Source organism: Equus asinus, chromosome 1 (assembly GCF_041296235.1).
Source record: "Equus asinus isolate D_3611 breed Donkey chromosome 1, EquAss-T2T_v2, whole genome shotgun sequence".
NCBI classification, from domain to species: domain Eukaryota; kingdom Metazoa; phylum Chordata; class Mammalia; order Perissodactyla; family Equidae; genus Equus; species Equus asinus.
Genome location: NC_091790.1, coordinates 184583524 through 184599267, shown reverse-complemented (window position 1 = coordinate 184599267; position 15744 = coordinate 184583524). Strand labels below are relative to the sequence as shown.

The following is a 15744-nucleotide window of genomic DNA, read 5'->3' as shown; positions in this document are numbered from 1 at the left end:
GCTTTGCCTGTGTACAACTACAGCTCCATCTAAGCAACGGTGTTGGCCAAAGTCTAAATAACACGTTCACTGCTTTACAGGAGTGTGTATTTAGGAATGAAAGGAGGGAAGGAAGGAGAGAAGCAAGGAAGCAAGAAGTGGCGAGGGAGGGAAGGGAAAGCTACACTACTTATTCAAAAACAAAAAGAACATCTTGGGCTGTAATAAAATCAGGTTTAATCTACTGAAAGGCAATAGAATGATTCAAATGGCCTAAAAGTAATTTTGTTTTTCACCTGTAGTAGAAAACCAGAACCAGCACAATCATATTGGATTTGGTGTAAATCAGAATTAGAAGAAAACAAATAATGTTCATTAGTTGCTGAGGGATTTTTCCTGTGGTGCTGTTTAGATTAGACAAATTCTTAAGACTTTAGGCTACTCACCAAGAACACAGAACAAAACAAAACCTTCTTTTCTCTAATTCCCTTGTGGAATATATGTGAAATCAGAGTCCTAGGCTAGGAAGAAATATGTAGGTAATTTTTCTTGTGTTGGTTTTGGTTTCTGTCATGTTATATATTGGTTATAGATTCTCTCTTTCATGTTTTCTGACTTTTTTAGGGGGGATAATTAATTTGTGTCCACCTGGATTTAAATCGATGACTCCCTGATGCTCTGCTCTGAAGATAATCATTAAGAACCTTTCTTCCAAGTTCCAAAATGTTCTCAGTGTCTTTAATATGCTTTTAATTTCTTCACAATTCTTTCAAAAATGTAACTCCCATAATACTTTTCTTTTTTTTTCCAAGAAACATCAGAAACGTGGATTATAATTCATGAGTTTAATTATGTGGGCATAATGATATGCTTACAGGCAGTTCAATTAATTTTTTGATTAACAAATATATTTTTCCTATGAAAACAATAAGACACCCTGTGCTTCTGGAGTGTTCAGAATACATTTGGGTAGTAATCTTTTCCTAGAATTGTAGTAATTATTGAAATTGTTTTTATGGTGTCCTTAAATTGGTACACAGGCCAATTATCGCATAAAATGTGTAATGGTGGAAATTTGTCAGCATTGAATTCTGACAGAATAGGATTCAGTGCATGATTTTATGAGTGTTTACAAAACTATATGTGTCACGCTGTGGTCCCCTTATGGTCTCACTCTCTGATGCTGATCCTCTTTGTTCTGAGCACGGAAGCAAATTCTGTCTGCTTGCGGAACATCCTGAGGCACTTGGTACAACGTGGGGCAAACAGAGGCCACTTATTAAATGCTATTGACTGATGGACTACATTTTTTAAATTATTTGAAATTATATTGACTGTAAGTTCTCAGCCTATATGACAGTGGCCCTTAATAAATAAGAGTGTGTGAATAAATGACTTGAACCTGTTAAGACTGAAGTCTGGGATGTAATGCACATTGTGGTGGCCACTCAACGCTGGCCTGCCATTCTGGAGACCCAGAAACCTCATTATCTTTTGTCCCCTTGTGCATCCTGCTTTTGTAGGAGAGACATTCACAACCCTGAGATTGTTAGATCACCCTCTGCAGGAGGCGCCCAGAGAGCTATTAGGAGCCCTCTTACCCTGGCTGGCTGCCGTCGGCCTGTTTTCACGGTCCCCTCAGGCACAAAGTAGCCTTTGGAATTCATCAAATACAGGTTACACACCATCCCCATCTGAGAGTGAGTTATTTTTCTCTTTTGTTTCAAATCTTGAAAATTTCCACATAATAATACTAGCAAACATTATGGAGAGCTTACTGTATGTTAGGCAGTGTTCCCAGATTCTTCATTTTAAGTTTTGACTCATTTAATTCTCACAACAGTCCTACAAGGTAGGCACCCTCGCTTTCAGGTGAGGAGACTGAGGGAAGTTAGGCAACTCGCCTTGATTCTCTGAGAAGGCTGAGAAGCCAGGAGCCAGCCCGAGAATTGTGGCTCCAGAGCTAGTTCCTTCAGCCACCCTGTTCCGTGCTGCCCACTCTGGGTTGGCACAGCCATGTGCTCCCTTGGTCATGCCTCAAATTCACCAACAAAAATGTAACTTTCCCATGACTGTTGGCTTCCTCCTTGTCACTGAGATTCCACTGAAAGCTTTCTGCCTCGGCTTGCACAAGAGGCAATAGAAATTTAGGGAAGGAAGCTTCTGCTCCTTGGCATATGTGTTTCCACATTTCCGCTGTCTATGTCCAGTGACCCATCTTGAAGACAGGTGCTCCAGGGTTTCTGAATTTTGTTTCTTAATGAACACCTAAAGAGATATCACTTGAGGAATGAGAATTACAAACTTTAATTAGATTGTAGGAAAAAAGTCAGCTGTTTTCCTGATGGGTTGAACTATTCATTCAATAAACCATATTGATATGATTTGTGTCTGATCTTTTCTTCCCTTTGTGGTGATGTTTCTGATTTAGGCTGAAACAAAAATTGCATGAATTGGCTCGTGGCCACAGGCCCGGGTTTCATGGGAGGAAGCAGCGGCCAGCCTCTGTGCCTCAGTTCGTGTCAGCAGAGCTCTTACTCCACTGCCCTCTTCTAACACCATAGCCCGGCACCACCCCTGAGGTTAAGCAGAGACTTTTAATTTTCTTCTTTTACTTTGGCAATAAACATTTGGCAGTCTCAGTCTCCGGGGTTGTTAGATGATGCTCACAATTTGAGTTGCCAAATTAATGTGGATCCCGAAAGCTTTGGGGAGAATTCATTACCCTTTGACAGTTTTTCAGGTTTGACGGTTTCTCTGTGCTTTTCTTCTCAGAGCTCGCCCTTCATCTGGCCAATTGGAATGTTATGGTTTGTCCTATCAGTCTCCCATAAGTAGCATCTGGGTCTTAGTGTGTTCACAGAATGTTGTTTCATCCTTATAGTCCTCAGAGCGAGAGTCCATCTGCATCTTCACATCTACCTAGTCCCACGTGCCCTTGCAAAACAATGGCTGAGATGATGAATAGCCCTGCACTGGATGAGGGAGCAGTGAGCTCATATCTGGATTGTATTCAGTGACATTTCAATTTTAACTTCAGGCCACAGCCAGAAAGCTAGAAATGCAGATCTGAGTGTTAATTCAAGAGACTGCCTGAAGAATTCTCATGGACCACCAATGTCCATGAGACCTATATATAATGGTCTAGAAAAACAGAAAATGAGTTCGTTTAAAAATAAAGATTTTTGAAAAGCTCTGGAGAATAGGCATTAACATAATCAACTTCCCAGATTACTATGGAAAGTGAATGTGAGCAGAAAGTACTCTTGGAGTGTTCATCTGAGGGGTGGCAGAGTGCTTAGGGAATGGCCCCCTACGGGGAGACACAAGAAACCCCACCCCTTGGTAGAAACACTGCTGCTCTCAGCTCTATCTGGAGTGTAAATTTTTCCAAAGATAAGATAAATGCCTTGTTCTGGGCGAGATGGTGAAATATGCCAGAACAGAAGAAATGAGTTTAGACAAATTATAAGAAAGAATCTGGGCACAAATTAAGATGCCCATGTAGATGTTTAGTGTGGATAATAAGTTGATATTAAATAACTTTACCCACAGGTTATCTGGTATATTTGAAATAGCTTTTTTTTTTCTAATTATAAAAGCTTATTATAAGAAATTCAGAAAGGTATAAAGAAGAAAACCACCACCACCCAGGTAACCACGACTGTCATTGGGGAATATATCCTTCCAGGCATAGTGTGTGTGTTTCAAACAAAAATGAGATTTGTACTCAACATACTATTTTGTAACCAGCTTCTTTTTTTTTTAATGACTGTATGGAAGTATAAATCACATACCATAAAATTCATCCATTTTAAGTATCCAGTTCGATGATTTTTAGTAAGTTTACAGAGTTGTGCAACCATCACCACAATCCAATTTAGCATTTCCATCATGTGGCCAGCTTCTGTCACATAGTGTATTGTGACCATTTTTCTGTGTCAACACAGACCTCAGCAGCTTCATGAAGTTCCATTGTGTAAACATGTCATATCGGTATCAATACTAGTATCTATTTAGGTTTTTTCATTTATATTTAAATTTGTATTATTACAACCTTGTACATACGTATATTTGAACTTGCCTGAATATTTTTATAAAATAAGTTCTTCTAAGTGGACTTTTTGGGTCAAAGCAGCAATTAAATTTTTATTTAATTGTCACATTGCCCCTCAGGAAGGTGGTGTAAATTTATCCTTCCACCAACAGTACATGACGGGTCTTATTTCTTCATACCCTTTATAAGACTGAGTTATCAGTCTTTATTCTTTGTCAATCTGATGGGAGAAAAATGATCTATTTGTTTTTCTTTGGGGTACAAAAACATTAGTCTTGCTTTTTTGCAATGAGTTTGCTGCCAGAACACAGGTGTCGTGAAAACTACGGGTAAATCTAAGCCAAAATGGGAAAGGAGAAGACTCAACATTATTGTCATTGGACACATAGTTTTGGGCAAGTCTACCACTACTGGCCATCTGATCTACAAGTGTGGTGGGATCAACAAAAGAACCGTCAAAAAATTTGAGAAGGAGGCTGCTGAGACAGGAGACGGCTCCTTCAAGTATGCCTGGGTCTTGGGTAATCTGAAAGCTGAACTGAGCATGGTGTCATCATTGATATCTCCCTGTGGAAATTTGAGACCAGCAAGTATCATGTGACCATCTTTGGTGCCCCAGGACACAGAGACTTTATCAAAAACATGATTACGGGGACATCCCAGGCTGACTGTGACTGTCCTGAGTGTTGCTGCTGGTGCTGGTGAATTTGAAGCAGTTATCTCCAAGAACAGGTAGACCCACGAACATGCCTTTCCTGGCTTACACACTAGATGTGAAACAACCAATTGTTGAGGTTAACAAAATGGATTCCACTGAGCCACCTTACAGCCAGAAGAGAGAAGGAAATCGTTAAGGAAGTCAGCACCTACGTTAAGAAAATTGGCTACAACTCCGACACAGTAGCATTTCTGCAATTTCTGATTGGAATGGTGACAACGTGCTGGAGCCAAGTGCTAACTGCCTTGGTTCGAGGGATGGAAAGTCGCCCATAAAGATGGCAATGCCAGTGGAACCATCTTGCTTGAAGCTCTAGATTGCATCCTGCCACCAACTGAGGAGCCCTTGCATCTGCCCCTTCAGGAGGTCTACAAAATTGGTGGTATTGGCACTGTCCATGTGGGCCTGGTGGAGACTGGTGTTTTCAAACCCGGCTTGGTGGTCAACTTTGCTCCAGTCGACATTACAACTTAAGTAAGTTCTGTTGAAATGCACCATGAAGCTTTGAGTGAAGCTCTTCCTGGGGCCAGTGTGGGCTTAAATGTCAAGAATGTGTCTGTCAAAGATATTCATCCTAGCAGTATGGCTAATGACAGCGAAAATGACCCACCAATGGAAGCAGCTGGCTTCACGACTCAGGTGATTATCCTGAACCATCCAGGCCAAGTCAGTGCTGCGTATGCAACTGTGCTGGTTTGTCACAAGGCTCACACTGCTTACAAGTTTGCTGAGCTGAAAGAGAAGATTGATCTTCATTCTGGGAAGAAGCTGGAAGGTGGCCCCAAATTCTTGAAATCTGGTGATGCTGCCATTGTTGATATGGTTCCTGGCAAGCCCGTGTGTGTTGAGAGCTTCTCTGACTATCCTCCTCTGGGTCATTTTGCATTCATGACATGAGACAGACAGTTGCTGTGGACGTCATCAAAGCAGTAGACGAAGGCAGCTGGAGCCGGCAAGGTCACCAGGACCGCCCAGAAGGCTCAGAAGGCTAAATGAATACTATCCCCAGTACCCGCCACCCCAGTCTGAATGAGTGGTGAGACAGCTCAGAACTGTTTGTGTCAACTGGCCATTTAAGTTTAAGTAAAAGACTGGTTAATGATCATACATCATAAAACCTTCAGAAGGAAAGGAGAATGTTTTATGGACCATTTGTTTTTGTGTGCATATGGCAGTTTTCAGTTGTTAGTTTTTAAAAACGGTACTTTTTAATGGAAACGATTTGACCAAAAATCTGTCACAGAATTTTGAGACCCGTTAAAACAAAGTTTAATGAGAAAAAAAAGAGAGAAATGTTAGTTTTTCTTTATTTAACTCCCTTTATTTATGAGCTTCCCCCCTCAAAGTTATTAATGCTTTTTCATATATGCTGCAATATTTTCTGAAATTTTTACATTTTAGCTTTGTGTTTTTATTTATAAAATAAAAATTTTTTTACTTATAGATTTGTAAAAATATATATCTGCAAACAAAATGTAAGGTTCTCCTGCACTTGAAAATTTAAAAAAAAGATATTAACCACTTCCATGTCTCCATTTAACAAGCATTAAGTGCCTACTATGTACCATGTACAGTAGGGATTAAATGTTGAACAAAACAGTGCAATCCCTGCCCTCATGGAATTTCCATTCTGGTGCTTCATTCCTTGTCTTTTCAGCTTTCTTAAGATTCTTACTTGCTCAGAGCCCTACTTTCTAAACTACAACTCAGAGAATTCAAAATAACCTGCAATTCTACAATACACAGTTTAGAAAGTTCATGAGTTCATTAGTAAAAGTGGAGAATATGCATTCAACAAATATTTATTGGGCATCCGTATGTCAAGTTCTGTTGATGGTTTTGGAGATTAAATGCCAAACAAAGTGGTCTCTGCTGTGAGGGAGCACAGTTTATTTTAAATTAAGCAATTCTACCCTTGAAGTCTAAGTAATCCAATTTTGTAAAATGATATATTGTCTTGCTAACAATATTTTTTCACTTATCAGTCTTTATTAATCAAATATAAGATCAGCTTTTTGCTTGCCCAAACTGAGCAGTTAAATGGGTTTCAGGTTATCTGCATAGATTGATGGCAAATGTTTCCCAAAAGATCACTTGAAGGAAGTGTTATAAAATCATTAGGGCATCTTTCTGTAAAGACTGAAACACCGTTTACCTTGCCTCATAAACTTACGTTTGTGTAAGTTTATGTATACTCTGTATATAGTCAGCCTCTTTGTTTTTTAGAATGTTTGGCAACAAGAAAAAGATTAAAATAAAAAACTCCAAGATGAAAATTCCCCAACTGTCCCTTTAAAAAAAAGCATTTGGGTTTCAGGGCATTTTATGTGGAAAAGACAATACTTTTAAGTCAGTGGAGCTGGATGCGTTGTGACACCTCTCCTGGCAGATGCAGGGAGAGGCTACCATCTTCAGCCCCAGAACCCTAGTTTGAGGAGCTACCAATCCACCCCGACCCATGTCCCAGCGACTTCTGTGGGAGTAACCCCTGCTCCACATTCACATCCTAAGAGATTTGGAAGAAACAAGAGGTAGATTCTTTCTCTGAAAAAAATTGAGATACCTATGTATTGTGACGCTAGCCACCAAGTGTGTCACCACAGCCATCAGAATCACAAGCCAAAAGAGGGAAGCCAAATTCTAGGAGCTGTGGAGGTATCGCGAGGAGAGCCTCGTGTGTGAGAAATTTCGTGAATGATAAGGATGATGATGAATGGAACAGGAGAAGGAGCAGAGCCAATGCACCAAAAGATGCTAGAAAGGATGTGGCAATGAAAAGTAAACTACTGTCCCTAAAGACATAGTCTTCATGATGTACTGCGGTTAGTAAAATGTCCTGCTATTGGTGTTTGTTCTTTATCTTCAGTAAATGATTCCATTTAACCTAATTGTTTTCTTCCAATTTAATTCAGGAGACCATATTCTGCTTTATAGAAATTTGCTTTGCCCGGCTGCAACATCTATTTGGGACAGCAGTGGCCACCAGGTTTATTCTATTTCATACTCAAGGGTATTGCTTTTGTAGATGAATGGATCCCACTAGCTAGACTGTTGTACAGGCCGAATTCCTCTCCGCCGTGGGGTGCCGGGCATTTGGTTAGCAGCTGTGGCTGCTGCTTGCTACTAAGGTATGAACAAATCACCCCACTGATGAGCTGAGCTCAGGGTGGTCTAATTAAAACAGACGCCACTTGGCTACAACTTCACAGAACCTTGGAATGCAGGGGAATTTAGGGGTCATCTAGTCTAACCACCCACACATTTCGAGTGAGGCCTGCAGGAACTAATCACTTCTGCGCCAGCTTGAACAGGCAGACGCGCCACATGCGTTCCCACACACAAGCCCAGAGATTCTGTTCCATATATGCTCAAACTTTATTTGGTTGTCTGGGTGGGGCCAAAGAGGAGGCAGGGGAGAGGCTGAGGGGCCAGTTCAGTAGGGGTGATTCAGGGTGTATTCCAGGATGGTCTGAAGTGCCAGCCATGTCTCCTCGGCCGTGGGTATGATCTGCGAGGCTGGCAGCAGGAAGCCATTGCGCCCGGTGTCCCGGAGCTCGAAACTGAAGGAGTACTTGATGCCCTGGTTATAGGCCCAGTCAATGGAGCTGCCGCTGGCTTGGTCTGGGGCAGAGGTAGAAACAGGAGAACAAAGGTCAATCAATCGGAAAGATGTACATGGGCCAGGCAATGATCCAAAGCCCAGAGCCTCATACGGTGTTGACTGGAGTCGGTGTCTACTAAGTGCCCACTGTGGACCAAGCAGCCTGGCTTCTTCCCAAGAAGCTCCCTCAAAGGATCTCAGACCAAGAGGCCCAGGGAGGCCCACCAGCCATGGTTCTTCTCTCACCGGGAGATGCAAGAAAGTTCCTGCGATTGTGAAAACCCCACTGAAAACCGCCCAACAGCTGCTTTGGTCGAGCCTCCAAATATCCCAGAGTTACCAGCCAGGGCAATGGGGCCTTTTGCCCCAGGGCTCTGGTCTGCAGGGGAAGCTGCAGAGGGCCTGAGTCAAGCAAAAGCCCTTTGTCTGTCTGCCCAGAGGTGCAGTTAAGAGTGGGAAATGAAGCCATTTTCGAATTGTGTCAGGGAGAGGGAGGAGGCTGCACGTCAGAATTTAACTTGACCACATTCAGTGAAGCAGCCTTTTGACTCAGGGTTGAAACAGTTTCCAAAGAAGACCTGGAGTCCACAAAACAAGGCCGGCCCTAGGTAAGGTCGTGACCAGCTCACTCACCACAACCCGGGCGCTGGGGCAGGAAGTCTGGGGGGGGCGTGCCGCCCTCCCACCTCTGCCCCTGTCATGTCCCCCCCCAAACACCCCCGCTTCTTCAGAACTCCTGCCTCCTGTCAACTGGCAAACTTGTTGCAGAATTCCCTCAGGGCTCAACAGATCTGCCCACCCCACCTGTCTCCCACAGTCCCCTGCTGTCACTCTGCTGCAGCCACGAGGGTCTCCGTGCTGTTCCTGCTATTCCCGCAACACGCCAGGCCAGGTGACACAGTGGGGCCTTTGCTCTAGAAGGTTGCTCTGTCTGGAAGGCTCTTCCTCAGGGGGCCTCTTGGCTCCCACCCTCATTTCTTTCAACACTTGCCCAAATTTCACTCGCTTAGTGAGGTCTGCCCTTCACCTGCCTGCCCCACATCCACGCCCTTATTCCTGAGGCCCTTTACCCTGTTCTAGTTTTTTTCTTCCTCGCTAGCACTTACCACCTCACAGGCTGCATCATTTACTTATTTGTGTTTATTGTCAGTCTCCCTGGCTAGAATGTTTCCTGATCTTTGCTGATCTTATTCCCAATTGTATCCCAAGCACACAAAATACGGCCTGGTGCACAGGAAGTGTGCAATACACACTTGCGGATTTAATTCCATTCTGGAAGTGCTCCTCCCGGGGTATTACATGTACAAGCAAACTGGGAAAAGATAAGATATAGTCTCGAATTGAAGGGGATTGGACGAGGAGTATTTTTTTAAGTTGAATTTCCACAAATACCAGCAGAACTCTCCACCCAGTCCATGCATCAAGCTGGACCTAACCCCAGGACAAGGGGACAAGAGTCCACAGAGGACCTGACATGTTTGTCTGAAGGTGTCAAAGAAGGCAGAGTTCACGTCAGAAAAGGGCACCCCTGCCCACCGAGCCAGCGGTTGTCAGACGCACCCAGATCCAGGCACCCTTGGCTACTTCCTCTAAAAGGGATGCTCCCTCGGGCAGGAAAGCCAGCTGAGCCTCCTCCTGGGGCCACACTCGGAGCCCATGCACCCACTTACAAATTGTGGTGTAGATGCTGCCATACTGGAACTTGGTCCCATACAGAGAAGTCAGGGCTGCCACAGCAGACTTAGCCACCTCATCCTGGAGAAAACGCCAAACCAGACCACCTGTCATGGCCAGCAGCACCAGGCCCTCGGAACAGCAGGGCCAGGGTAGCCCGGGGGCCTGGCAGGGTGACCCGGGAGCGTGCGCCCCGCAGAAGCGGGTCCCCAGCAATGAGCATGGGGCCTGCTAGGCCCTGCAGGCTCAGCCCTGGGGGCTCAGCAGCTCCACGATCCTCTGACCCTGCAGGATGTCTGGCTAGCACTCCGCTGCCCTTGGTCACACTGCAGCTCCAAGTGTGAACTTGCAGTACAAGCTCAAAGTCAAGCCCTGCCTCTTGCTCTGTCATGTGACAGAAGTGACTCAACCACTCTGTGCCTCAGTTTCCCAGACCGAAAGCGAGGCTAGTCTGCCTTGCTGGTCTTCCCAATCATCGGGGTTCCGTGGGAGGAAGGGGTGCTAGGGGATAGGCCCTCAGGCCCTAAGCAGGTCCAACATGAAAACCCAAGCGTGCCCAAAGCTGCCTTTGGGATCGGAGGGCAAGCAGGGGGTCAGCACATACCAGCTCCTTCTGGTCAGCAACTGCTGCCTTTTTGTAGCCATAGGGATAGAGGAGGAGCTGGGAGTAGCTGTGGATGGAGATGAAGGCCTTGATGTTCCCATGGTCCTTCACAAAGTCCACAATAGACTTGACCTCCACTTCAGAATTGGCAGATTTGCCGTGGTAAGTCTCCGAGCAGGGGCTGCTGCTGGCTCCGGCCACTGCGGGAGGAGAGTCGGGGTAGTGGCATTCCTTGCCCCCAAGCAGTGTGGGTGTGGCCCTCACTGCTTCCAGGTCTCTGCACGGAGTTGGGGGTGAGGTGGGAAGCAGGAGGGCTCACCCCCACCCTGGGGTTAAGGAAAGGCCAGCGGCCTTTTATAACCTGGGGGTCAGCCAGGCTTGGGCAGAGCTGATGGCCAGGCCCAGGGAGGTAAGCAGGGCAACTTGAGCAAGACGGGTTCTTGTAGTGAAGTGACCACGGAGGGAAGGAGCTGGAGTTACCCTAGGAAACCCCTGAATAGGTGTCAGACCCTGGTTCCACTGGGAGGAACTTTCTTTCTACAGACCAGGGACAAGCAAATCTCAGAGCACAGCCTTCCTCACGGACAGCCTCAGAGGAGAGGCTGAGCCCCTTCCCGCCCTCACCCACGGGGCTGGATCAGGACAAAGGAGGGTAAGAAGCCATTCTGGGTCCCCTCCTTGCTCCCCAAATCACGCTGGACCTTACATCCAAAGCCAGCGTCCCAGTTCCTGTTGGGGTCGGCCCCGACACACAAGGAGCCCGAAGTGTGGGATCGAGTCTTGCGCCACAGGCGATTCTGGGGAAGGAATCAGACACTTGGTCATGGTGCCAGGCTGCGGTTCAGGGCCTGCAGAGAGCTGCGTGGGCTGCAAGCGGCCTCAGGCAACACGAAGCGCCCTGACCCAGAGCTCAGGTGTGGACACAGCGTGTGATCAGAAACGACTTTCAACTGGTCGTCAGGGAGGAAGGTCCAAGGGGGCCCTTGGTTGAAGGAGGAGAACAGAGGAAACAATGGATGGCATTTGGCCAGAGGGTTCTACTGGTGGGAAATGAAGAAGGCATAAGGTACCCCCCAAACACACTTAGTGGGAAGCGTGCTGTACCTCCCGTAAAAATAAAATAGAACCAGCAATAAGGTCTAGGGCAGTGGGTCTCCACTGGGGGCACTTTTTTTCCCCCACACCCAGACATTCGGTAATGTCTGACGGCGTTTTTGATTGTCTCAACTGGGGGTTGCTACTGGCATCTAGTGAGTAATAGGTCAGGATGCTGCTAAACCCTCGGCATGCCCAGGACAACCCCCCACACAAAGAATGTCCTGTCCCAAAAGTCGAGAACGCTGAGGTCAGGAACCCCTGATCAAGGAGGACCAATGTGTGCGCCGCTCCCCCAACTACTGGGGGTTGAGATTAGGGGTGAGTAGCTTTCGGATCTTGGAGATCAGAGGCCCACCCAGCTTTCCTCAAGGACAGGAAAGGCCTGTACCGTGCTGTGGGTGTAGGCAAAACCATCAGGGTTGGTGACGATCTCCAGAAAGATGTCCAGGGAGTCAAGAACGGCGGTGATAGCTGGGTCCCGGCCATAGTCTTGCACGATCTGATGGAGGGTTAGGGGGCAGAGAGGCAGAGTGGACCAGGCCAGGCCTCTGCCGTGTTAAGCAGTGGATGCCTGTCCTCGGCCTCCCTCTGCGGTCATTGCTTCTGGACGGGAAAGGGAAGCCAGGGCTTCTCTGGGCCTCAGACACCAATGCCCTACCCCACAAGAGCCCGCCTCTCCTCCCCAGGCTTACCTTCTTTGCAAACCAGACCCCACTGGCCTGGGTGACCCACTCCCGGGAATGGATGCCCGTGTCGATCCAGATGGCGGGACGGTTTTTTCCGCCAGTGCTGAACTGGACAAGAAGAACAGAGAAGTGGTCCAGCTGGGGCCCCATCTCACGTCCTTGAAGGGGAGAGTACCCTGGGCCAGAGGCCACCTTCTCTCTGGGTATCTCCAGTTAATGCTCTGTTCGTGGGGCCATCACTTGGGTGGGGTGTAGGGGCTGGGGTAGGGATGGGGATCCCACAGAGCTGGGCCTCCTGCCCTCATATTGGCCTTGGGGCAAAGATGACTCAGCCAGACTTCCAGGCCCAGCCCCAGTCTGCTGCCCATGCACAGTTCTCTGTGGGAGGTCACATTTATCTGCACTACCCTGCCTCCAGGATACGTCCCACAATGTGACACTTGATTAAAACACTTGGCCACTTAAAAAAAGTTAAAATTGTGCGTGTATAGTTATGCACACAAATGACCAGCATGGAAATTCAGACCTTTCCAAATGTCGGCCCTGGGAGTCCGTATAACTGTGTTCTCTGTGACCGTGGGCTCACCAGTGGGAGCCTATGCACAGATGTGGGTGCCCATTCTTGCACATGTGCCCATGCACATCCGCATGCAGCTCCCGTACCTTCAGCACGTAGAGGGGCCGACCTTCATAGGAGCTGCCAATCTGGAGTTTGCTGACAAGCTTCGGGTTCTCAGCCACCAGCAAGTCAATGAAGTCGTAGATCTGAGAAGGAAGAGGAGGGGAGGTGGCCTTAATGGCTCTGAGCACCTGGATGTCTCCCCTAGCAGCTCTGTTCACCAGCGTCCTGTGAGCTCTCGGATACAGAGGAGCGTGACCCAGACCACCCAGGCCACGTGGAGACAGAGTGGGTGCCACGCACACCCAGGCGGCCCCGGCTCTGGCCACATTCTGCCAGCCCAATGAAGAGCTTGGTGCTTGTGGGGAGTGGCCTCAGGGGTCCCTCACCTCCTCCAGGCTGTGGTAGGTGGCATAGTTAAAGTTGTCAGTCGAGCTGGCCCGGGCCTGGAAAGCAAGCATCTGCTCCTGCTCCTCGTCCAGCAGCGACTGCACATCCTCGATCATGATCGTGTACTCGATGCCGTGGGCCTCCAGGAAGATTTTGACAGCCTGGATGCTGGGGAAGGGCACTCGGACATCGATGGGGGAGCCAGGCTGGGCAGGGCCCCTCCAGAAGTCCAGCTGGGGACAACAAGAGCCAGCACTGTCACAACGGGCTGGAAAAGGGCCAGCCTGGGAGTGGGTGTTAGTGCCAAAATTCCCCATATAATTGGGGGTGGGGCATGGGTGTTAGGGGCAGAGGGCGAAGGACTTTGTCCAGAGCGGTCAGGGAAATGGCCCAGGAAGCAGAGAGGAGGGGCTTTGAGACAGCAATCGAGAGAGAAGTACTGGAAGCAGGGGCTCCCCCTTCACTCAGATGCTTAAGGGCAGCAAGTTTCTGGAACTAGGGGGTTTAAGTCACTTCCTAACAAGGATCAGTCCCACGGCTCCTTTTTGGGCAGCTGGAGAGAGAAAGCCCAGGCCCCAGTGGGCCCCAGGCGATCGTGGGGGCCTGAGATGGGCCCAACTGGCCTGAGAAACACCCTGGGGCCTCAGGGAGGGCTCCCCGCTTCCTCTGACCTGTAGGTGCTCCAGGTCCTCCAGCTCCTTCACCTTCTGCACTTGGGCTTCATCAGCCACAGAGATTCGGAGCACCTGGTGCCTAGGCAGAACGGGAGGGGAGACTGAGGGCCCGAGCAGCCCCTCCTGGCTGAGCACACGCCCGAGGTGGGAGGTGGGTGGCGGCCAGCCTGGAAATCCCATCCTCTGGGCTGAGGGGGGCAAAGCATGAGGGGTCTTAGCAATGGGAGGCCTGGGCTCCTTGGAACTTTCTGGACACTACTGCTGTCCCCATCCCAGTTGAGACTCTATTTGTCTCTCCAAGGCCAGCTAGGCTTCCTCCCACCCCCTCTCCTGAAAATCCTTTCTCAGAGCTCAGATTTCCCCAGGGCTCAGGAGGCTGTCCTGACAGACCAGACCCCTGCTCAGCCCAGGTCCCCACTCAGCCCGCCTCCCAGGGTGGGCTGGTCTGCTCCTCTCTGGCCGTCTTCCCATGCATCTGTGTGTCTGTCTCCTCTAGATGCTGGCTGGGGGCCAAGTCCTCCCTCTCTCCCCTCTGAGCACTCCCTCCTCCTCTCCACACCCCTACCCCACAAAGTCCTCTTTGCCGAGGACAGCCCCCAGCAGCACACTCAAAATCAGCAGCCTCTGCATGCTGTCCCCAGTTAGGAAGGCCAACAGAGGCTGGGAGAGGCTCCTGGGGCCTTTTAAACTCTCCCTGGACAGAGGTCTCCTGGCTATGCCCCAGAACTGTCCTTCCCTTGCACCTGGGCCCTGTCCCACGGGGAGGAGGCACATTTTGAGCTCTGACACCTTCTCACCCTCTGTGATAAAGTGGCAGGGAACAGGGCAGCTGGAAAGATAAGCCTGGCCCCAACCCCTTGGCCATGAGGGGCCGGTCTGGGCTTGAAGCCTCAGCTGGGACCCCCGGTCGCTCACAGCCCCGGGCACTTCCAGTTTGCTGACCCAGCAATGGAGAAGGAGCCAGGACTCCAGAGAGGCCACACCAGCTAGGGCCTCGTCCGAGGCGTCCCCTTCTCCCATGTCCCTGAGCACCAGCTGTTTTGTTCCTGGGACAGAGCAAGCCGGGACCCTCTGCCCCCATCCGGTTCCTGTACCTGCTGGCTCCTCAGCACCCTGGCTTTGTCCAGCGCTGCCCCTACCTGTGCACAGCACATCCCCCACTGGAATGCATCCCCCTCTGGAGCGCAGCCCCATTCCTACCAGCCCCAGAGGCCTCATGGGGGTCAGGCCACAGCAGCCGCAGCTGGGGCAGGAGCCCGACTCTCTCCAGTGTTTCCCTCCACCCCAACCGCTCTGGAGCTCAGGACTCAGGGCTGCCCGTGGTGGGAACTGTGACCAGATGTCATCTGAGCGGAAAGTGTGGTGGTGGGAAGCAGGCCCAGAGCCCCGTTGGGACTGCACAGTGTACAGGAGAAACTGGAACTCACAGAGGGGGATGGACTCTGGCTCTGGATGCTGACCTCACTGCGGAGACATCTAACGCAAATCCGCCCTAATCCACCGGGGCCTGCACTGGTTTCCTGGCACCATCGGGGGCCCTGCTCTGTGTCAGGGCCCCAGGCTTGGGCACTGATGACAGCAAAGGCGGTCCTTTCTGGTTCCCATCTGTTCCCTCTGCCTTTCTACCCTCTGCCCTACCTAGAC

General features: G+C 48.9%; 2 protein-coding genes and 1 pseudogene across 4 annotated transcripts in view; 2 read left to right on the top strand and 1 right to left on the bottom strand.

The window, feature by feature from the left end:
- CEP41 (centrosomal protein 41) overlaps window positions 1–2362 on the top strand; it is a 47431-nt gene extending 45069 nt beyond the window's left edge. The window contains exon 11 of one of the 2 annotated variants that reach the window (XM_070513480.1): window positions 604–2362. In XM_070513480.1, the coding sequence (XP_070369581.1) occupies window positions 604–653 (50 nt within the window). In that variant the 3' untranslated portion in view covers window positions 654–2362. The remainder of the gene's footprint in view (window positions 1–603) is intronic. The other variant, XM_044749764.2, reaches the window with a different exon arrangement.
- Window positions 2363–3284: 922 nt separating this feature from the next.
- Window positions 3285–5894, top strand: LOC106839564 (elongation factor 1-alpha 1 pseudogene; annotated as a pseudogene).
- Window positions 5895–8105: 2211 nt separating this feature from the next.
- Window positions 8106–14798, bottom strand: CPA1 (carboxypeptidase A1). 2 transcript variants are annotated; one of them, XM_070513435.1, is made up of 10 exons: window positions 14666–14795; window positions 14098–14179; window positions 13426–13659; window positions 13081–13182; window positions 12424–12525; window positions 12120–12230; window positions 11340–11430; window positions 10634–10833; window positions 10026–10110; window positions 8106–8375 (listed from the first exon to the last, which is right to left on the bottom strand). In XM_070513435.1, exons 1-10 carry the CDS (start codon window positions 14728–14730, stop codon window positions 8188–8190), a joined length of 1260 nt encoding a protein of 419 aa, XP_070369536.1. In that variant the 5' UTR covers window positions 14731–14795; the 3' UTR covers window positions 8106–8187. The 2 variants fall into 2 exon arrangements, with proteins under 2 accessions (XP_070369536.1, XP_070369543.1); XM_070513442.1 differs by lacking the exon at window positions 10026–10110 and having other exon boundaries at window positions 14666–14798.
- Window positions 14799–15744: the final 946 nt, after the last annotated feature.